At 49.2% G+C, this 22,786-nt stretch overlaps 2 protein-coding genes across 2 annotated transcripts; one reads left to right on the forward strand and one right to left on the reverse strand.

Annotated features, from left to right (window-relative positions):
- Positions 1 to 10,238: 10,238 nt before the first annotated feature.
- Positions 10,239 to 14,601, reverse strand: LOC125532251 (receptor like protein 21-like). Its single transcript, XM_048696386.1, has 2 exons — positions 14,199 to 14,601; positions 10,239 to 11,113 (listed from the first exon to the last, which is right to left on the reverse strand). Exons 1-2 carry the CDS (start codon positions 14,236 to 14,238, stop codon positions 10,575 to 10,577), a joined length of 579 nt encoding a protein of 192 aa, XP_048552343.1. The 5' UTR covers positions 14,239 to 14,601; the 3' UTR covers positions 10,239 to 10,574.
- Positions 14,602 to 18,034: 3,433 nt separating this feature from the next.
- Positions 18,035 to 19,988, forward strand: LOC125532250. Its single transcript, XM_048696385.1, has 2 exons — positions 18,035 to 18,271; positions 18,971 to 19,988. Exon 2 carries the CDS (start codon positions 19,014 to 19,016, stop codon positions 19,797 to 19,799), a length of 786 nt encoding a protein of 261 aa, XP_048552342.1. The 5' UTR covers positions 18,035 to 18,271; positions 18,971 to 19,013; the 3' UTR covers positions 19,800 to 19,988.
- Positions 19,989 to 22,786: the final 2,798 nt, after the last annotated feature.

A 22,786-nucleotide genomic window follows, 5' to 3' on the forward strand; every position in this document is an offset into this window, starting at 1 on the left:
CGACAAGATTGGAGAAAAGCAAGATCAGCGGAAGGCGCGTGTGCGCATGGCAGCAGAACGCGAGACGTGCGGCGATCGATTAATGGATCGGTCGGGCAAGCGTATAGCCCATCAGCGCGTACATGAAGCGGCGGCGGCGGGATACATGCAGTAGCCAGGAGTCTCGGCGAGATCCGTTCGATCAACGCGTTGCGAGCAGCGGCGGAGCGGTCCAAGCCCTGGTGCACGTGGCAGATGTGGCCTCGGAAAGCACGGAGCGTGGCCCATATGGCTGGACGCCTAGGTGTTGGATGGTTCAATCTGGAGAGCTGCAAGATGTGTTCAGGTGTGTGGGTAGAGCATGAAGACGCGAGATTTGTTTTGGACAAAAAGAAAGGAGACCGAGTTTCCAAATGACACTGAGATAGGCAGGCAACCGTTCGGCGGCTCTCCTGTGCTCCCCTGCTCTCCTGCGCCCCTGCGCCGGCGGCCACTCCGGCTCCGGCGCCCACCTCTCCATGCCGGACTCCACTCCGGATCCGGCGTCCACCATGGCCTCCCGCGTCTCGCTCTCCGCGGGTTCGTCTGACTCCTCGGCAGCCCCTTCTCCGCCGCCGGCCCCGACCAGGCCCCTGCTGAGATCCATGGTGCTGGTCCCGGACGTCGTTGGGACGGCGCGGGGTCCGATCGTCCGGGACGGGCCCTCCGTTCCCCGTGCTGGTTCCGTGGCTGCCGGTGGCTGGCAGGCCCGGCCGGAGCGGCGGGTGGTGCCCCCGAGGCCGCGCTCTCCCCCTGGTCTGGCCAAGCGCTCCTCTCCGGGCAGATGGCCCAACATCTTGCCCTCCTTCAGGCCTCCCAGGGGCCGCATCCCGCCGGAGCTGATTGGCTGCTGCTACAACTGCGGCAGTGACCGCCACATCCCCGTCAACTACAAGAACCTGCCTGTGTGCGTTCGCTATGGTGTGCATGGCCACATCTCGAGGGACTGTGCCAACCCGCGGCGGCGCCCCCGCAGCCATTCGCCTGTGGATCTGCCCCGCCCACCTCCGGCGCTTCGTCCTCGCCCTCCCTCCCCGGCACCTGTCGCGCTGGCGGAGCATCAGCCTCGCCTGCCGCCGCCTCCTCCTGGTCCGGTGCCGGTGGGGGCTGTCCGTTTGGGGATCCCGTGGAGTCGTGTTGTCCAGGCTGAATCAGTGGAGAGCGTGCGTGGCCCTGGCTTCTTGGTGCCTTTCGAGCTGGTGGTGTCGCAGGCTAGCCGGCGGCCGGCGTTCGAGGATCAGGTGGACTGCGTCTTCCTGGAGGCCGGCCCAGACCTGCGCGCCTTGGAGGAGGAGCTGATGAGGGCTGTCGTGGTGACTGTGGTGGGTTCGCGTCAAGCTGCGGACTTGGCCACGGCTGCGGCAACCATTGTGGCCGAGTTGCAGTTTGCACCTGGTGATTTGTCGATCATGGAGTTCTTTCCTGAGGATTTCCTTGTGCTGTGTAGTTCGATGGATCTGAGGAACAGGATGCTTAGGCGCGGCCGCGCCGGGACTTCACAGTTTGATCTTGTGTTCTCGCCATGGTCTCGGCATGCCGGGGCCACCAGCATTGCCATGCCATTCCTGGTTCCTCTGGCGCTGCGGGGGGTTCCAGCGAACACCTGGACGCGTAGGACTGCGGAGGTTCTCCTGCATGGATTGGGCATTGTGGTCAAGGTGGCGGCTTCCACGGTGGCCCGCAGCGACATGGCAGACTTCAAGGTCTGGTTGAGGACTGACGATCCGGCAAGGATTCCGTCCAGGCGGATTCTGGTGGTGGAGGAATAGGGCAGTCGTTGCCGGAGGGCGGTGGCGGTTGGGAGGGATGAGGATGCCCTCTGGTACCCAGTGTCCATCTCCCAGGTTGGAGAGGCCATCCGTGTGGGTGAGCTCGCCGGCACTTCGCCTCCACCGCCGCCCCCTCCCCCACCCTCGGATGTTGGCTACCCCGGTGGCGCTGATAGCGGGTCGTCGCGAGGCCCTCATGATGGTCGTGGCGAGGGCGCTCCGTCATCGACTAGGGGCCCATCGGCGGCGGGCTCGTCGGCGGCATCTGCTCCGTCGCCGCCGCGATAGTCTGGTTTTCAAAATCAAAATCAGGTTGACGGTCAATAGGATAAAGGTGGTAGCATGGTTGTGGAGTCCTGGGAGACAGCTGGTGATGCTAGGATCGTGGGTGACGTGGGTGCGGACGACGGTGCGCCCCGACCGTTGGCGTCTTGCGAGGCTCTAGAGGGATCGTATAGGGGGCCTGTGGCATCGGTGGAGAGTAGGGTCGGCCCTGTAGCTGGCAGTGGATGTGCTTTTTCGCCTAGCGGATCGAGACAAGGTGGGCCTCCGAGACAGCCTCGGGATGTGGAGCTGGGTTCTGTCAACCAACCAGGTCGGACTCAGTGGATGGGCCCAGGGATGGGGATGGCTGCTTCGCCCTCGGGAGCTGCTCGGGCCATGCTGGCAGATGAATCCCCACATGTCAGGATTGGGGAGTGGGATCTGTGCCTTTCCAATGATGGGGTGGTTCCGGAAATCGAGTTAGTGCAACAGGGGCTGCGCCCGCCAGCCGAGGAGGATTTGGGCAGCCGGGGCCACCAAGATCTGGATGTGGACAGCCGGGGCCACCAGGATCTGGATTTATTATCAGGCTGCACCGTGGAGTCGACACCTGTGGTGGGTCCGGTTTTGCATGGAGATGTGACACCGCCATGCAATCGCGAGAATGAGTGGTTTTTGGTCAGCCTTTCTGAACAACAAGACGAGCCTGTGGTGGTGCCCTCTTTGGCTGCAGCGACGCCACCCCTCCACACTCGAGTTGAACATTTCTGTTCTGAGCTGCGTGCCCCCGTCTCGCACATCTTGGAGCAGCCTGCTGCTCGTGAACTGCCGGCTAAGCAAAGAAAGCCCCGTCAAAAGAAGCCACTCGCTACCAGACCGCGAAGGAGTGTTCGCCTTGCCAAAGGTGGCAAGGGCTCCAAGGCGTCTAAGCAACAATCAGTACTAATCAAAAAGTTGTGCCTGGCGAATGAAGGGGATGCGATTAGTGATGAGGCTCTCCAAGCATATGCGAATCTGTTCGACAAGCCACTCCTCGACTGTCATGTGAAGGCTATTTTGGCGCTCTTTGGCTGGGATTCGTCGATTCTGCCCTTGCAAGGTGAGGAAGATATGGTGGTGCAGGGGCGCTAACGTCCCTAGGTTGTCATTGTGGATGTGGGTTACTCTTGATGACGACTCATCCACCAAAGTTACTAGTGTGGAATGTGCGTGGGCTTAACTCTCCTGCTTGTAGAGCTACTATCTATCAAGCGGTAGTGGAAACTAGAGTGGATATTGTGTGTATCCAAGAAACTAAGATGGAGGTGATAACGGCTGAGGTTGTGCGGCAATGCCTTGGAAATAAATTTGAGAACTTCTTTTACGTTCCGGCCACTGGCACGAGAGGTGGAATTCTCATTGCTTGGGATCACTTGGTGGTTTCAGTCACGAATAGTCATATTACACAAAACACCCTCACGGTGCTCATTTCGCAAGAAGGGGAGCCATTCTGGTGGCTTACAGGTGTGTACGGTCCTCAAGGGGACGCTGAGAAAGTGGCTTTTCTGGAGGAGATAAGAGACATGCGGGACTTACATGTGGGCCCGTGGGCGATTGTTGGGGACTTCAACTTGTTGGTCAACCCGGAGGATAAGAATAAGGCCACTGTTAACAGGCGCATGATGGCTCGTATGCGTGCTCTTCTCAATCGGCTTGAGTTGAAGGAGCTTTACCTAAACGGTAGGCGCTACACTTGGAGCAATGAGCGAAGGAACCCAACTATGGAGAAGATTGATCACGTTTTCGTCACTAATTCCTGGGAAGATATATACCCTAGGAGCCTTCTCACGTCACTCGGTTCGGCGATCTCGGATCACTGCCCGCTCTTGGTTGATTTCGATGCAGATTTTGAGGTGGGACGACGATTTAAATTTGAAAGCTTTTGGTCGAAGGCGGATGGATTCTTGGACACTGTCAAGTTGGCCTGGCAATCTCTACCCTCGATGGGTAATCCCTTTATTGTGCTGGATAACAAGTTGCACGCAACGGCCAAGGCACTGTAGAGCTGGAATGATCGGTGGATTGGTAATGTGCGACTGCAAATTGCAATTGCCATGGAAATCATATGCCGTCTTGAGAAGGCATCGGGGGCGAGGGTTCTGTCTAAGCAAGAATTTGGACTTCGGAAGCTTCTTAAGCGGAAATTGTTAGGTTTGTGTTCTTTGGAGCGGACGATGGCAAGGCAGCGGTCTCGTCTACTGCAGCTTAAGGTGGGAGAAGCAAACACGGCTTTTTTCCATCGGCATGCTAGACACAGACAGAGGAAGAACATCATCAACAAACTGCAACGTGACGGGATTGTATACACTGGGCAGGAGGAGGTTGCGGAGGTTGCCGACAAATACTTCCAAGAGCTGCTTGGTTCGTCGCGGCCCAGAGAGGCAAGGTTAAACCTCGATATGTTGGACCTTCCTTCTCGGGACTTGAGGCATCTGGAAGCGCCTTTCACAGAGGAGGAAGTGATTTCGGCCATCAAGTGCATGCCGTTTGACAAAGCTCCGGGCCCCGACGGCTTCACCGGTAGATTCTTTGTCTCTTGCTGGCAGATCATCAGGGCAGATTTCATGAACGCACTTGACCATTTTCACAGAGAGGATATGCGTGGTTTGGGGGCAGTTAATAAAGCCCTGGTATCTCTACTGCCGAAGAAGGACGGGGCCGTGGATATCAAAGATTTCCGTCCGGTTAGCCTCATTAGTGGTCCAGTAAAAATCTTTGACAAGATACTGGCCATTAGACTTGCTAAGGACTTGCCAAAGCTTGTGGGGCCGCACCAGAGTGCTTTTGTCAAGGGCAGATCCCTCCATGATAATTTTATGCTCGTACAGTGCATGGCCAGAAGATTACATGCTCTCAAATCACCGACAGTTATGCTGAAGCTGGATATTACCAAAGCTTTCGACTCCATCAGCTGGCCCTTCCTGGTCGCGGTCCTAAGGCGATTTGGCTTTGGTGAAAAATGGATAGCATGGATATGTGGACTGCTAGCTACCTCCTCCACCGGGATCATGATCAATGGATGCCCTGGGAAACCTATCCTTGCTTGTCAAGGCTTGCGGCAAGGTGACCCCGTCTCGCCCATGATTTTCATTCTCTGCATGGAGCCTTTGTTTGCGCTGTTCAAGCACGCCGTGGAACATGGGTTGTTGGCGCCGCTGTCTCAGGCCAGGTTGCAGCATAGGGTATCCATGTTTGCGGATGATGTGATTGTGTTCTTCAAACCAAACGAGGTGGAAACTATCACGTGTGGAGCGATTCTTCAGCTTTTTGGACAAGCTTCGGGCCTTGTGGTCAACATGAGTAAGAGTTCAACAGTGCCTATTCGCTGCTCCCAGGAAGAGATACAGTGGGTGTCCCGCAGCCTGGGATGCTCGACCTTGCTGTTTCCCTGCAAGTATTTGGGCATACCACTCACGATCAGGAAGGCCACGGCAGCTCAACTCCAGGGACTGGTGGACCATGTGGCGGATTGCCTCCCACTTTGGAAGGCGGCAATTCTGCCTAAGAGTGGCCGTTTGTTGCTCATACAATTAGTCCTATGTGCCATACCTATCCACACAATGATGGCTTTGGATCTTCCCGCAAGGACGCTGGCGGCGCTAGTCAGGATATGCAGGAATTTCCTTTGGTGCGGTAAGAAGGAGGCTAATGGAGGCAGCTGCTCGGTTGCTTGGGAGGAAGTTTGCACGCCCAAGTGGGCGGGTGGATTAGGTTTACCAAATCTGCCTTGGCTTAACAAGGCCCTTCGGGTGCACTGGGCCTGGCTGAGGAAAGCTGATAAGGAAAGACCTTGGATCGACTTTCAGATTACTATACCATCGGAATCACAGGAGCTGGTGGATGCTGCTGCCCGGACGACAGTTGGTGATGGGAAAGCGACTCTGTTTTGGGAGGATAGATCGAACATGGGTGAACGAGTCAGAGATATAGCACCGAGCATATACATTCGGGTTCCAAAACGGGTGCGACAATCTGAATTGGCGGCGGATGCGTTGAGAGATGGAAGTTGGGCACGGCATGTTGGCACTGAACTGTCACCGGAGGCACTCGATCAATACCTCCTTCTATGGACTTGTGTCTCAACCATTACACTCGATGAAGATAGTCAAGACTCTGTGACCTGGGCATGGGAGAGCAACGGGTGTTTTTCAACTCGCTCGGCTTGTGCGGCAAGGTTCTCCGGGCGGCAGGTCTCACCAACCGCGGACTTCACCTGGCAATCCAAGGCACCGCTAAGGTGTCGTTTCTTCAGTTGGCTGGCCATAAAGGATAGATGTTGGATGTCGGTGAGGCTTGCACGGCACGGCCTGCCTCACCAAGCAGCCTGCCCCATGTGTGATCAGCAACAAGAATCTATGCAGCACCTGATATTAGAATGTAGCTTTGCAAGGCAGATTTGGCTGGCGGTAAGCAGACTTGCCAACAAGGTGGAGGTTCAGCCCAGATATGGGGAATCGCTTGAGCAATGGTGTCTGCGGCAGGAGGATGTCTCGGCTAACCGGAGAGCACACAGAGCAAAGTGTCTGCTGGTCATGTGGACATTATGGAAGCATAGGAATGATGTGGTGTTTAATGGAGCAACGCCATCATTTCAACACGCCATGCAACGGATTCACGAGGAAGGACATTTGTGGGCGAAAGCAGGTCTCTTCAAGGAGGACAATATAGGGTTCGAGGTAGCTCAAGTTGCGTGGGATGTCAGCGAGTAGTAGGCTTTGGTAGTCAAAGGTAGGCGTAAATCCGCTTGTACATAACGCTGTAACGGTGGACATGTGTTTCGTACCCTTTCTTCTCTAATGAATGATACGCACTCTCTCGTGTGTATTCGAAAAAAAAGAGATAGGCAGGCAAATCAAGTGGTGAATAGAAAGAATCGCAAGGGATAATCCGTTGGAAAGCAGAAGTTCATGGCAAGGAAAAGCTAGCATTGGAAGTTTTGTGCAAGGGAGCTGATCCATCACGTGAAGGCCAAAGATTTTAATTCTCTTGGTTTTGCTTTAGTAGCACGCAGAGGTTCTGTCCGTGTGTCTGGGGCGTTGTGTGGAAAGCTCGGATAATTTTTCGCAGGGTCAACCATACAAAGAACTATGACGCCAATGGGTACCAGGTTGGAGGTAGAGAAGTTCACGGAACTGAAAACCTTGGGTTACGGCAGACAAGGGTGAGAAATTTGTTGACGCAACATGGATGCTTGAAGGCATTGCAGGAAGTCATGTCAGGTGTGATGGAATTATTATGTGATGGATGGAAATTCGTGGAAGACGATTTGGGAGCCTCGAGCGTGTCATACAGTCGCACGAGTTCGGCTAGGTCGGACTCAGTTTGACGGATCGACGCAAGTCGGTTGGTATAGAAGACGGTGGTGGGATCGGCGACGACGACATAGGAGCGTGATGCTGATGGTGACCGACTTCTGGGGCGTGGAAACACGTGGTGCACATGCCCGAGGCTTGTGCGGCTTCGACAAGACTATGGCGCGGGTTTGATTCAAGGTGGTATATACATGGAGCTTGAAGTCAATGAGGCGCAGGGGTGCACTGATCATCTACCATGGAGTCATGTTGAAGGTGGAGCTGGATTGAGGGGCAACGACATAAGTCGACGGGGTCAAAGCCTATTCAGCAGGTGGGAAAAAAGCGAGTGACATGCAGTTCGGACTGGAGTCCTGTGGTCTGATGGAAGCGTGAAACTCGTCATCGGTTGGTGATGATCGGTGGTACTCTGCAGTGGGGTTTGATTGGTGTGGGTTCGTGACCCTTGAGACTTGACCAGGACAGCGGAGGCTCGATGCGGTAATGGCGGCGAGGCGTGCGGTATGCACGGGGCATGCAGACGGGCCAGGGCTCTGGTGGTCATACATGTGGCGAGACAACTGCGAATTTGACTCAGGATGACTACAAGCAATGGTGAAATTCCTTCAAGTTTCAGACCGGCGGTCAAGGAAGAGCGGTGATGTTGAGTTCAGGTAACTCTTATGTGTGACACCCAATATGTGAGTTGTTCACTTTCACGCAGGTCAATGATCGGTGTGTGATGGCATGGACGGATACTCCGGAAGTTGAGAGCACAAACTAGAGTAATGAGGAACTTAATTTTGCTCGAGTGTTGACTGTGGTCAAGAAATGAAGGGACTACAAGTTGCAGGTGAAGTCATATGGAGTCTTTGGAGTAGCAGCGGTACTCATGGGATAAGCTCAAGTTCAATGTACATGGAAGTTTGATGCATTGACGAATTCAAGGTGGTGGAGAATATTCGCCAAGGTGGAGTTTGTTAGAGTTGTGTCGAATATAGTGTACAAGGTAGGGTAAACACACGATGTAACCTATGCCAACATAATAGCACCGGAACGCAGGGGAAGCCGGCGGCATGTGCCGGTGTCCAGGGCGACCGGGTGCGGTATTGTGACGGTGTCACGGGGAGGAGCGCCCGTAGTCGGGCCCCGGGGATGTAGCCATATCGGTGAACCTCGTTAACAAATCTCGGTGTCTTGCTCGTGTGATTGCTTGGTGCTCGGATGATCAACGATATGCTTCAGATTTATTCTAACATACCCAACGGCGTCGTCCGGACGAGGCCGGGTGCACGGCAGATGAATCTTCACCTGCGCCTGCCCGACGGCTGAGGCAGCGACTTCTTCACCGTTGCCAGTGGAAGAGCGCGGCGGCGGCAAGCAGCGCTGCGAGGAGAAAGCGGAAGGAGAGAGAGAAGGTGGGGGGAGGAGATATGTGGGTGCATGTGGGCCAAACCACACAAAAAATAGCGCCGGCCTCCCCAGCTGCCTGCAGGGGGCTTGGGTTGGGGTGGGTTCGCCGGGGCCAATTTTACTTCAATTCCGACAAAAAACAAGGCTTTGAGGATGCGAATGGAGCGTTTTTCTATCACCAGACTAAAAAAATTCCTGAGGATGTTCTTGGAGGGACGGGTGAAGATGCTCTAAACGAATTTCGGCCAGATCGCCATGGCGATCTGATCTAGGCCTTGCTGTAGGCTCCGCTGGTGACGGGTCTCCTCTGCCCCAATCTGGGATGGCTCGGTGCCGCTAGTCATCATGCACGGCCGGTGGCTGTTGGTGTTGCATGTGCGGTGTACAGGTAATGCCCGATAGAGGTGCTCCAGTGGTGTGCGTGATGCATGTGGCACTCGATGGCTGATGCACTTCTGTTCTGTTCGGCAACCTTCGAGAGACACGTGATGTGGAGGTCGATGCTGCTACACCTCTGATGCGTTCGGTGGCTTTCGGGAGACACACCATTGTTGGTGAGCGTTTAGGCATCAACCAGCCTTCAAGCTGCAGATTGCAGCGGTCATTGAAGGGTCTTTGAAATTCATTATGTAGATCCGGTGCCGGTGGATCGTACTAGCGAGGATGTGGGACGTAGCCGTAAGGCTTTTTTGTGAGTTTTGACGGCTCTCACTCTGTTCAGTTTACATTCAGTGATGAGATGCAATCTATGAACGGTGCTTGACGCAGAGGGTATGGTTCTGTAGTCACGATAGTGGGATTTCTAGCCTAGTGCTTGTAGCTGCTGGGATTGAGGAAAGTGGTGGTGGCGGCACATGATTGACTTCGATTTGGTGGTGCTTCTCGAGTACCTTGTCTCGAGTTCCGGGGTGAAAATCTAGGTCTGCCCATGTTGGTTATAATTGGCAATGATGACGTTTTTGTGTCATTACCTTGATGAAAGCATAGCTCGGATATACTCGGACTTATTCTTCAAGGTTAAAACCTAGAATATGACCTTTGGTGGTTAGATCCGATGACGGTGATTCTTTAGCATCGGTCCCCTTCATGACCGTGATTCTTTCACGTTGTCCTTGTACTGTCAAGAAATAGTTGGTGCGGATATGGTCGCTACCATAGTTTCTCGATCACTGTTTAGATCACCTAGTTTTTTTTTTCTTCCTCTCATAGGCATAGCTTTGTTCTTGTATGATCTTGCTCTTTGGTGGCGTGTTTTTTTGCGGGTGTTGATGTTGGCTGTGTGGATTCTAATTATGCAGAGGTCGGGTGCGTACTCATCGTGTTTGTATCTCCTTGATGCTTTGTTATGAGTCAATAAAATCACCCTTTGTTTGAAAAAAAAAACAGAAAGCGCATACAAAACACATCATATATAATTATATACAATTGTCTGTCGATGGACGGAACTAGAATTCATACATGCAAGTATGTAAGCGACTTGTTCCACTACAATACATTGGAATATCGATTGATACAGGAATATGGGTTGATACATTCATGATAAATCCCCAGAGTATATCATATTACATGTCTAGAGCAAACCAAGGACCACCAGTGCTGGTTCTAGTACAATACGAAAAACAGCATACCACTCGGTCGATGGTATGCACCTTGAATACATATCCTGATTAGTTCTAGTACAATACCTGAACATTCATACATTCATAATAAATGTCAAAAACATTTATTGAATTACATGAGCGCAAAACGAGAACCAGTGATGGTCATCTCATCTCAGCTTCTACCCATTGATTTTACCTCTAAAGGAACTCCAGGTAACAGCCACATGCACATAAACCCAATCATACAGGCTGTCACAGAGCAAGTACCACAAAACTCTCCATCTCCTCTTGAATAAGAAGGTACAGAAGACCACCCAGAGACCCATCACATATCCAGAGCCCATGGCGAGGAAAAACGAAACCAAGTCATCGCTTGCATCTCCGTCGTTTTCTCCTGGAATTGGCTCGGGATGTGGACATCTCCGAGAGAGAGGAGGCCCGCAGAGACTTGGGTTGCCAACATAAATAGATGCTTGGTCTTCAAGTGTTTGCAGTTGATTTCCAGTTGGTATCTTTCCTCCCAGATTGTTGTAGGACAGGTTCAGGCGACTCAATGATGTGAGAGCCGACAAGCTTGAAGGGATTTCGCCGGACAGCTCATTGTGTGATAGGTCGAGTGATTCCACTTGAATTAAGGCTCCAATATTCTCAGGTATATTTCCCTTGAAGTTGTTCCATGATAAGTTCAGGCTCTTCAATGCGACAAGAGTACTGATTTCTGCAGGTATTGCTCCAGTAAGACTATTACAGGATAAATCAAGATTCACCATATATATGATTTCTCCTGTATATAATCTCTCTTGGCCTTTCGTGAGTACCGTTAAATTCTCAGTATAGTCAACTAGTTCATTTTCATCAGCCAATACTCTAGAACTGAATGCATTCTGAAGACCATTAGTGTTGAATCTTGTTTGCATCATGCATGTACAATTAAGCATAAATCTCGGTATGCTTCCCGATATATTGTTGTAGGCAAGGTCCAAATATTGAAGCTTAACAAGCATTGTAAGCTCAACTGGAATGTGACCATGAAACATATTGGATCTCAGTCGTAAGAATGACAAAGACGACAGTTTCTCCCCAATCCATGCTGGTAAAGCCCCAGAGAACTGATTATGTCCGAGATCAAGAACGATGAGTCTCGGGCATTTCTGGAGAAGCGAAGGAAAACCACCCGAGAGGTTGTTGTCTCTTAGGCTTAGATTAGTGATACTCAGACCTGTCATGTTTGTGCCGGTCTCATTGACTAGGCAATCAGTAATTGACCCATTGAGATTATTTCTTGATAGATCTAACAACCGCAATGATTCCAACTTGCACAAAGAAGATGGAATGGCACCAGAGATAATGTTATCATATAGAACAAGTGTTCTAAGCCTTGGCGCTCCAAAGTCTAATGGTAGTGGCCCAACTAAATTGTTCCGACTGAGATCCAGATAGGTTATATTGATGGGAAGCTTAGGTATTGAACCACCAAGCTGGTTAGAACTGAAATCCATTGCCTCTGCTCTCATAAATTCCATTGTTGATGGGAGGACTCCTGTAATCTGATTATTTCGGATATTGAGAAAAACTACTGAGGAAGCTGCGATCCAAAACCAATCAGGTACCATGTCATTAATGCTTGTGTTTGATACATCAAGACTCACTACGTGTGTTTGCCATTGAAGCCACGTTGGGAATCTAGGCCCTAGCTGACAGGACCGAAGTCCTATCCAATTTAGGCTGAAAGGAGGAACCCAAGTTGGACTCACTGTGATGGCTATGGAGTTGTCTGACAAAGTCAGTTCCTTTAACATATCTAGACGGGATAAATGGCCTTCATCAATGACCCCATCAAGTTTGTTGGAGTCAAGGGCCAGTGTTGTTAGCTTTGTGAGCTCTCCTATCCACTGTGGCACATGGCCAGTGAGTTTGTTATGACTGAGATACAGCCGGCTCAGGTTGCTGAAGGATTTTACCATTGTAGTTGGCAGGCTTCCAGTCAGATTGCTGATAGGTAGAAACAAGTCTTGCAATTTATTCCATGAACAACTGGGTAATCGATGGAATAATTCTGTTATATTCCCATTGATGTTATTTCCGAAAGAAAGTAATCTCTCCAAATTACAAAGGTTCTTCATACTGGAAGGTATCATGCCCACAAGGTTATTTCGTGATAAAACAAGCTCCACAATGGAGGTCATATTACCTATCACGTCCGGAAAAGGGCCATAGAAACCATTGTTGCTGATATCTAGATGCTTGAGGCTAGTTAAATCCCAAAACCAGTTGGGCGTGCAACGCTTTTGGAAGTCGTTGCCCGAAATGTCAAGTGTTTCAAGAGAAGTCAGGTTTGAGAACTGAAGAGAATCAGGGCTACCCCTGAGCTGGCAAGCTCTAAGACAAAGAAATTTCAGAGTTGGAAGCATGTTCATCACCGGAAGCCAATGAACAATTGTACTGAGGTTCACCCCAGTCATATCCAGGTGCTCAACGGAAGTTAACTGTGATAACCAGGTGATATCAGTGGAGTATGTGTCACTATGGAAAGAAGAATCAACACTTGTGTATGAGTAGGTCTCAAGATCTAAGTATTGTAAGTTGGAGAGATTACCGAGCTGTGGTGGTATCCTTCCGATGAACATTGACATTGATAGGTCAAGATATCTCAACTTATGGAGAGAACCGATGAACTCCGGTATCTGTATCTTGTCGAATCTGTTGCAGCTGAGGTCGAGATGCCGTAAATATTTTAAACCAAGCAATGAGGAGCTTATGTTGCCTGCTAGCACCTGCGTCTGATCGCCATTTTTGCAATAAGGGCCTCGGAGATCTAGCCTGACAACATTGCTGGTTCTGTTGCTGCAGTAGACGCCCTTCCATCGGCAGCAGTCATTACCCTTCCATGATGAAAGGAGGTTTGCAGGGTCGGATAGACCTGCCCTGAAGGCAAGAAGGGCAGACCTCTCGTCAGCAATACAGCTGATGCTCGTATCATTTGGATGCAGGGGAGATGTGTCCTCTGTGGTGCTCTTGGCTTGAGTAAGCAAGAGCAGGGCTATGGCTATCTGGATGCAGGAGAGTTGAAGCGTGTCCATGGCTGCTTTTGCCATGAGTATGTGTTCTTCTTGGTGTAGGATACCCCATGGTATACATACATGACATATATGTAATCAAACTCTTGGTGTTGCCTGCCAAGATAAAAGTCGCTGGTTGCTGTTTAATTAAAGTAGTGGGAGAGTGAAATCGAGGGAGCAGACCAATAAGGGCCTGCAGGCTTGTATCCATGCTCATGGAGTTTCTCTCTTGTCCGTTTTGGGATTTGAGGTAGCAGTGCACACCAATCAGGGCTTGCGGGCTTGGGATTTGATTAAAGCAACTGGAGAGTGAAGTTGCATATAATTAATCAGAGCAGTTTGTTCGCAATGAAGAAAAATATGCACAAAGTTTTGGTTACTAGCAATCCTAATATTTGGGATGTTTATGTTAGCTCTGGTGGCACACTAACAAGGACTCTGGTGCTTGGAATTCAAAGCCACTGGTCAGCAATGTGAAGCTGGGTGCAGCTACGAGTGCTTGACTTCTGTAATATTTGGGATGCGAATGATGAATCCCACTACAAAGGTCCAAATTAAGTTTGACCAGAAAGAAGTTCCAACCTTGGGACGTCTGGCGAAGCCAATCCCATCCATATATGTGAGTGAATGATGAATCCCCATCCATCGGCGTAAAGTTTATGTAACTCACACCGAAATGAAAGTCTGCATCCGTTGTGAACTGAAGAGAAAAAACTGTGGGTGTTGGCTGTCTGGAGAACTAACCTGCGTGCTGCTCTGCTCCTCTGTTTTTTCTTATGGCCATTTGCTCGAGCAGCTTGCGTGCGCGTGTGCGTCCACCGGGAACACGGCGAGAGAGTGAGGCTCCTGCTTGCCAACAAAGGAACGGTGGAGGACGGAGAGGGCCTTGTGACCTCGAGGGCGATGTCGTCGGAAGACGCCGTCGAGCGGGCTGGCGGCGACCCGCTGGACGAGCTCCCCCCGCGCGCGACGCCGACCCGCTCCAGCGCCACCATCCTCCTCCGCCGCGCCCCTACCGGGCTTGACCGCCGCCTTCGGTCCTCCGCCCCCACTACCCGCTGGCGCCGGTCGCCGGCGATGTAGGAGTGGGCAGAGCCGGCGACCCAGTGACTCTTACAAGTGACCCACCGAAGGAACTTTTTAATAATCCCTCTAATCCATATTAATTGATGCATAAAGTTAGACTAAGGGCCTGTTTGGATTACGATTATCTTTGCCACATTATTTTTATCACACTTGTCTAACCACACTTTCGTTTTCCTAAAAAATTCTTGCCACATTTTTCATGTCTTTGTCATATGAGGCTTATTGCTCATAAAAAAATTTCTTGCCTTAGATCTGGCAAGAACCAAACACCCACCTAATTTGATTAAATTTGCCTAAGATAACGAGGTGTGACAAACTGCGGTAAAATGTGGTTATAAACCAAACAATTCTTAAGTGTGCGTCAATTAACATGGATTAGTGAAAGTACATCCTCTATTTTTTGTCTACAAGACCACTATCAAAATTATAATTTGCAGGTATATAAAAATGTGTTTCTTGGAAATCCAGTAGTTTTCTTCTTAACTGCATCACTACCACTGCCACATATAAAGAAATGTTTCCCCAAGTTTACAGTGATTGTTGCACTACTTGCTATTTGGTTCATCTTAGATGCAGTCAGTTTGTTTGCATAGAGCAAGATATTGCGGTGGTATTCGTTGAATACTTAACTCCTCCCTATGCAAACAAAAAACGTCTTACAGTAAGTTGTAATAAATAATGCCGAATTAATGTTTCATATATCAGTTTTCTGCTACATATTTGTCTCTGTTCCTTGCGTGATTTCTATATTGCACTCTGTTCAATCTTTGTTCTTAGTGGCAGTTAAATACTACAGACAGCGTATGTTCTTTACTTTATGAACAAAATGTGTAGAGTAGCTACAACGACGTAAAAGTTGGCTGTGAGATCCATATAGTACTCTGATCTCCTCTTTGGAATATATATCACCCTTTGCTCCCTTGGTTTGTTTCAGTAGTGATGATACGGATCCCAGCACTACAGAGCCTGAAGGTTCTCAACAACCTGTTCCTGAAAACCCTGCCATTTCGTCCTGCTGGAAGAAAAAAACTGATGGTGCTACCTTCCTTGAAGACGCGAGGGAACGCATCGACGGATTCATCCGAGTCTCCATGGATGAGCGCAAGACCTGCTCAAGAAGACTCTTCAGAAGGTATCTGTGCTAGCACTGAAATTCCAAACTTCTGTCCTTCTGTCTTTTTAGTTGATGTGTTTATGATCAAGCCACTTTGTTTTGTGTTGCTCAGATGTTTGGGATATATATGAAACATTGTTGTGGAGCGGTTCGCCGCAGCAAAAGGAAGCTGAAGTTTAAAGCACTTTGCCTCTTTAGACGAATGTGTACCAGTAGAAGTATCAAGACGCTTCTTGTATCAGGACTTCTTTTTTCAAATGTTGTTATACATTTCGTGTAAGAAGCCTTGAAGGCTTGAAGTACAACCTGAGGCATCTTCAACGGAGCAAAAATTTTGATGACCAAAAACTAGTTTTAGGGATGAAGAGAGAGAGAGAAGGTTTTTGGTCTCCAGAAAATTGTCTCTTTTTCATCAGACCAAAAACTGATGACCAATTTTTTTTAAACAAATGAAACATGAAAATAACACATAGTTCATTGCATAAATTTAAACTCTAGTGTGAAATGTTATACATTAAATATTAAAAAAACATAAATTAAACACTAGCTCTAGCCAAAGTTTTAAATAGCCGGCTATAGCCCCGCTATAGCGGTTTGAGTAGGGTGTCGTTAAATTGTCCCGTAAAGTTATGAAATAGCCGACTATAGCCTCGTTATAGCGGCATAGCCCGCTATTTAAAACTATGGCTCTAGCAATATAGTGTGATAAATTAGGGATGCCAGAGATAGTCATCGAAGTTCTCATCGGAGGAGATGTCCATCACCCCTACGTCGGAAGTACCGGACTCGTGTGGTCATTACTGGTACACCTACCACCACTGGCGGAGCTACGTGTATCAAAAATAGGCCACGGCCCGCCCAGCCAATAGCAAATGCAGTGAAGGATTCAGAGTAGATTGAACTGTGAAAGAAAAAATAGTGGATTTCTTTGTACTGGCCCGCCCACCATTGATTGTGTAGCTCTGCCACTGCCTACCACGACATCTCCTCCGCGTTGGAGAGCTCGGCCTCGAGCTCGTCAAACATCTCATCGATCTCGGCGTCCCTGCGGGCGGTCTACTCAAGCTCATAGTCCTTGCACACGTTCTCCTCCCATAAAATGTGGTTCTCGCCGAGCAGCCACACATCGTTGTAGAGTAACAGGCCCAAAAGGTCGAAACATACCTGAAGGCTGAAAAGCAACGCCTGCAGAGTGGCCAATCCTCAAGCGGGTTCCTATATGGCGCATAGGGCGCCCCCGAGCGACCAGGCGCGCTGGGTGCTCGTATGAGCCGGCCCATATCCCATTTATTTTTCTTTTCGTTTTTTATTTAGCTCTCTTTTTTCTTTTTCTTTTTATTTTTTCTTTTCTGTTTCCCCTTTTCGCTTTCTTTTTTTTCTCTCCAAATTCGTGAATATTTTTTTGCATCAAATTCAAAAAATGCTCGCAATGTGTAAAAATGCTCAACGAGTCAAACAATGTTCATAAAATTCCTTTTTTGTTCATCGGATTGAAAAAATGTTCATCAAAATTCAAAATTTGTTCATTGAATTGAAAAAATGTTAACCAAATTCAAAATTGTTCCGAAAATTTAAAATTTGTTCGTCGATTTCAAAATTTGTTCGTTTTCTTTTTTTCTTTGCTTACAAAATTTGTGAACATTTTTTGTATCAAATTCAAAAAATGTTCATCAATGTGTAAAAATGTTCATAAAACACGTTTTCTGTTAATCGGATTGAATAAATGTTCATCAAAGTTCAAAATTTGTTTACCGAATTCAAAAAATGTTCATCGATTTCAAAAATTGTACATGAAATTCAAATTTTGTTCATCATCGATTTCAAAAATTGTTCACCAAAGTCAAAAATTGTCCGTCAATTTCAAAATTTGTTCATCCATTTTTCAAAAGAATATTCTTAAATACAAATTTTGTTCATCAAGTTTAAAAAATGTTCATCGTATTCAAATTTTGTTCATCAAATATAAAAAAATATTCATCACTATTAGAAAAATGCTCATATAAATTTGTTCGTCAAAATAAATAAATTTTCATTAAAATTCAAAACAAAATTATTACTTTGAAATCAGGAATATTTTTTTACAAAATTCACTTTTCTAAATTACGAATTATTTTTATGAAAAAATAGTAAAAAAACGAATTAAAAAATGGGGCGTTCAGCCCTGCTCGTAGGCCGGCCTAGTAGGGGCGCACGGGAGCGGACGGGTGCGCGCTGGCATGTTCGCCAGCGCGTCACGCGCCCAATCCTCAAAGCCACGCCTTCGGGCCGGCACGGCATGGTCCTTTTATAAAAGGGCGGACACGGGCCGTGCCGTGGCAGGCCCTTTTAAAGCCAGGCCGGCCCATGTGGACAGGGTGTCACACGCTGGCATCCCCCCACCCGACTCCTTTGTCTCTTGCTTGCGCGTGCTAGGGGTTCCCACATCCCACCAGCAGCCGCCGGTCGCCGCTCCCTCGCCTCCCCATCGCCGCCGGACGCCGCCCCCTCCCCCGTCGTGCGGAGCATCCAGGCGAGACGCCGACACCCCCCTCTTCACCGCCCTCCTCGACGACGCCCCGCCTCTGCCTCCTCTTCCACGCCGGCCGCTGCCGACCTGCCTCTGCCTCGTCACCGGACGGTGAGCTCCTCTTCTACTCTCATGCGTGTGCTACCTGCTGCCGCTTGAGCCTTGAGCTACTGGTGTTGTGCTGCTGCTTGTGCTACTGCACTCTGTTGAACGTGTGGTTGTGCTAATGCTAGTGGCTGCTGTTCTAAAACATTGTCGGTTTTTCAATTGAAGCATGTGTACACATTGGTCATTGCTATGCCAATTTGTCAACTGAAGTATGTGTGCACGGTGTGCATTTCACCTGCCAATTGGTATGTGTGGAGATAGTGTGCATTGCTATGTTGTCTGTCGATAGCGCGCAATGCAACTTTTATCTTTTGATTGATACACTAGTGCTCATGATTTGATATGATATGAGTACACTGAACACATCGCACGAGTGATACAGGTATCATGCCTCAGTACAGCAATCTGGCACATAGACATAGGTGAAGTACAGATGCAAGAACTGAAATGCATGTGTAGCTGGTTAATGTCCCAGGTGTTTACTGAATGCAAGTAGCAGCACTGATGCGAATGTGATGTGCCGTGCTTCCTAAATCCCAAGTGTTGGTTGGTATCTCTTATGTTTCGACATGCCTGACTCATCAAATTATGCATTGTAGCTGTGAAAGTGCTCGGTTTATGGTTACTTCTTACTCGGTTCTTTGATTTTTCTTGCTTATGATTATTTATTTTATGGATGAAACTATTTTCTTTCTCCCACAGGCTGTTTGTGGTTAAATCCAAGGAATTGGTGCAGTATCAGGTCATGGAGGGGAGCAAGGACATGCAAGAGTCAGACACTGAACCTGTTGTTAAAGTACCCAGAGAGCCTGCCATCATTATCAATGGTGTCCCAGACTTGCCTCCTGAATTCGCATCTGGTTCACAACTTGCAGTAAGAGACGCTCCGCGACCTCGAGTCGATCATCGCTTTGGTGAATGGCTAGAAGGGCGGAAAGTGAGAAAGCGGTTTGGAGACATATACTATGTAGGGAAAGTTGTCAAGTATGACAGTCAAAGAAATTGGTACACCGTTGTCTACGACGATGGAGACCAGGAAGATCTTGAGTGGCACGAACTGGAGGAGATCCTGCTACCGTTGGACATCACCATTCCGCTCAAAACACTTGTGATGGACAAATTCAAACATCAGAATGTTGTTCCCGGCTACAGAACTAAGGTGGCTAGAGCAAGAACTAATGTTGCTAGCAATCAGGTGGTGGTTAGAGCAGTAAATGGCCAACAGTCAAACAACCTACCGCTCCCAGGGTTGCTTCAGGCGTCAGCATCAGCAGGAGAAAATGCTCTAGTATGTCTGAAACCTAGCGATCAACCTAAGAAAAGGGGCAGGCCTCGAAAGGATAGAAGTACATCAGGTGAGCTTTCAAAACAAGGAAGTACATCAGGTGATATTCAACCTAAAAAAAGAGGCAGACCTCCAAAAGAACCTGGAGAAAAGAGTATTGATAGGCGCAAGTTAGAGACTGTCAGGGCAGAAAAACTGAAGAGAGAAAGCATGCTTCTGCGAGGGCCACCACCTGGAAGCCAGTAATTCTAATGATCAATATTGCTGTTCCAATATAGTACTGTACTTCCTAGATACATCAGTTTGAGCTTCAATTAATTCCGGGCGGAGAGAGTAGTAGATATCTCTAAATATTCCAGTCTATGTATGCTTGCGACACTAGCTTTTCAATGTATTTTGTGCAAACTAAACTTATAAAGCTAGATTCCAGATTTACTATGTGTGCGCTATCATATTAATTTCTTTTCATATACATACAAGTATATCTGCAATCTGTTCAAAAACAATTCTGGTATGGCGGTCTTAGAAGTTATCCTTACTATATGTACAAGCTGTGGTTGCCTGGCTTAATGAATTCTTTTGAAAGATCCTTGAGCTAGTTGTTTCATTGGTGTTGGAGATCCTCAATGGAAAACACATTAATGTACATACTAACCATTGCACTGTGCAGTATAAATCGGTCAAGACAAGATGTTTGGCAAATTTAGTCACCTATACCGAGTGTTCTTGTGAAGTGAGAGAACACTTTTCTCCAGTTAGGTCTTGCAAGATGTCTCTGAATCTACAAGACAACCCTTCCATATTTACCTGACAAGGGAAACAGAACACCATGGCGTACAGTTTCTCTATTGTCTGAATGATTCCTTTTCAACCATTCCATACTTACCTGGCAGGAAAACACTGTTCCTGGTACGAGTTCAGAGAATACTACAGGAAAACAATACCGAAGGAGCTCGGCTGACATGAGTTCAGAGAAGACAAAAATATATAGGAAAAACAATGTTTGGTTCAAGCTATTTAAGAGGATGTGCAGCCAAAATGAATGCGGTCTGGTCAGGCATCAATGGACAGATCGAGCACGCGGCCTTGCCGGAGAGAGAAGACAAGAGGGGCTGTAGGACGGCCATAAATCCGACGGATCGTTGAGAATTGCCCTCAATTGTACAAGTGGGTGCAGGCTCACGATATTGGGGCTTGCTATGGTATACATGTCAAAGGTGTACAATGGAGTTCTTAAAGGTGTGGGAGCCCTCCCTACCAAACGATGGTCAACGAAACTTGTAACCGGACTCTGACATACTTTGCAGACAGAGTCCAGGTTGACAAGGCATAGGTTGCAATGAACAAGCCATGGTCTGAAAAGATGCAAAGATATCTGGACGAGAATTCAAAGTATCTCAAAGCCATGGTTGTAGTCAAATGGACGCACTTAGGAATAAGTGGCAAGTCAACGTGCGAGCCAACTTTGTAAAAGGTCACCGCAAAGGATCAAAAAAGCAAGCTGTCATCCTTGGCCAAACAATGTGTGAGTGCACTTGCAACAAGCCTAAGCTTTTGGGCTACCCTGTAGTCATGCCCTCCAGGCGGCTGCTGATCAGAACATCAACATCGAACCATACATATATCTTTAGTTCAACACTTACAATCTGTTTCAACACCTAAAGTGGTGAGTTCTGGGCCTGGGGCATTGACCAACACTATAGAGAACCGTGGCTAGGAATAAACAAATGGGTTCTGGACCAGACGTTGATGTGAATCGCCAAGGGACGATGTCCGTCTTGGCATCATCGCAACGACATGGACCATAGTCAGTAAGGCAATGGCGGAGCTACGTAGGGGCAAAAGTGTGCTATGGCTCACCCAATCCAAACAAAAAATAGTGTAGTGTTACGGCATCTCCAGCCGCGCCCCCAAAAGGGCCCCCCAGGCCACTTTTTGGGCACCGGCGCCGAAAAAACGGCCCAGTCGCGCTCCCAGAACGCCGAAAATCGCCGGTTTGGACCTTTTTTCCGCCCGGAGGTCACAGGCCAAACCCGGCGTGCTGGGGAGCAGTTGGGGGCTCCGGCGCTAGGGAAAAGCACGCCTGGCCCACACCGACAGGGGAAAAGTCAAGGTTTTCTTCCCCCGACTCGCCTCGCACCCCCCGCGCCCTCGGCCACCACTAGCTATATCCCGGCGACGGCCGCCGCCCTACTCCGCTAGATAGCCATTCCCCGCCGGAAAATAGCAGCGCTTCGCCGCGGCAGCCCCTCCCACAGCAGCTGGGCGTTTCCGGCCGCGGAGGCGCGGTTTAACGGCGGGTACACGCCCACCGAGCGCAAGGTGTTCGGCGTTTTGCCTGCCTCGGCGATGGACTCGGATGAGGAGGAAGAGCTCGCCGCGCTGCTGGAGGAGGAAGCCGCGGCCGACGTCCAGGAAGAAGAGCATCTCATGGTGCTCGCCGCCCTCGCCCAGCTGCTGGCGAGCAATGAAAAGCCGCGGCGAGGTGGCTCGGCGCCGGGGCGGATGAAAGCAAAGAACCGGCATCGTCTCCAAGGCTACTGCATGCTCTACTCCGACTACTTCGCCGATGCTCCACTTCATGGCGAGAGAACATTTCGGCGCCGTTATCGGATGAGCCGAAAGCTCTTCCTCAGGATTGTGAATTCCATTCGGGAGTTCGACAACTACTTCAAGTGCAAGATGGATTGCACTGGCGCTCTTGGATTCACCTCCATCCAGAAGTGCACGACAGCGATGCGGATGCTTGCATATGGAGCTCCTAGTGATTCACTCGACGACTATGGGCGCATGGCCGAGTCCACCAGCATAGAGTGTTTCTACAAGTTCTGTCGGGCAGTGGTGGCAGTGTTTGGGCCACAATACTTGAGAACACCCAATGCGGAAGATACTGCTCGGATCCTAGCCTAGAATGCAGTAAGAGGATTTCCTGGGATGCTTGGAAGCATCGACTGCATGCATTGGAAATGGAAGAATTGCCCATTTGGTCGGCAGGGGATGTACAAAGGCGCCAAAGGCGGTTGCAGTGTGGTGCTTGAGGCGGTAGCCACACAGGACCTCTGGATTTGGCACTCCTTCTTTGGTATGCCAGGAACTCACAATGACATCAACGTGCTGCAGTGCTCTCCTGTTTTTGCCAAGCTCGTTGAGGGTCATTCTCCTCCGGTGAACTTCGAGATCAATGGGCACCAATACAACAAGGGGTACTACCTAGCAGATGGCATCTATCCGAG

This window comes from Triticum urartu, unplaced genomic scaffold (genome assembly GCF_003073215.2).
Source record: "Triticum urartu cultivar G1812 unplaced genomic scaffold, Tu2.1 TuUngrouped_contig_949, whole genome shotgun sequence".
NCBI lineage: Eukaryota > Viridiplantae > Streptophyta > Magnoliopsida > Poales > Poaceae > Triticum > Triticum urartu.

What these genes read in the sequence shown, in the direction of transcription:
- LOC125532251 (XM_048696386.1), bottom strand. Translation starts at nt 14,238, where the DNA reads ATGGCCATAAGAAAAAACAGAGGAGCAGAGCAGCACGCAG. An exon ending in AGGAGCAGAGCAGCACGCAG is followed by an intron (nt 11,114 to 14,198) that starts GTTAGTTCTCCA and finishes CAATACCTGCAG; the next exon opens with AAATCAGTACTCTTGTCGCA.
- LOC125532250 (XM_048696385.1), top strand. Translation starts at nt 19,014, where the DNA reads ATGGAGGGGAGCAAGGACATGCAAGAGTCAGACACTGAACCTGTTGTT.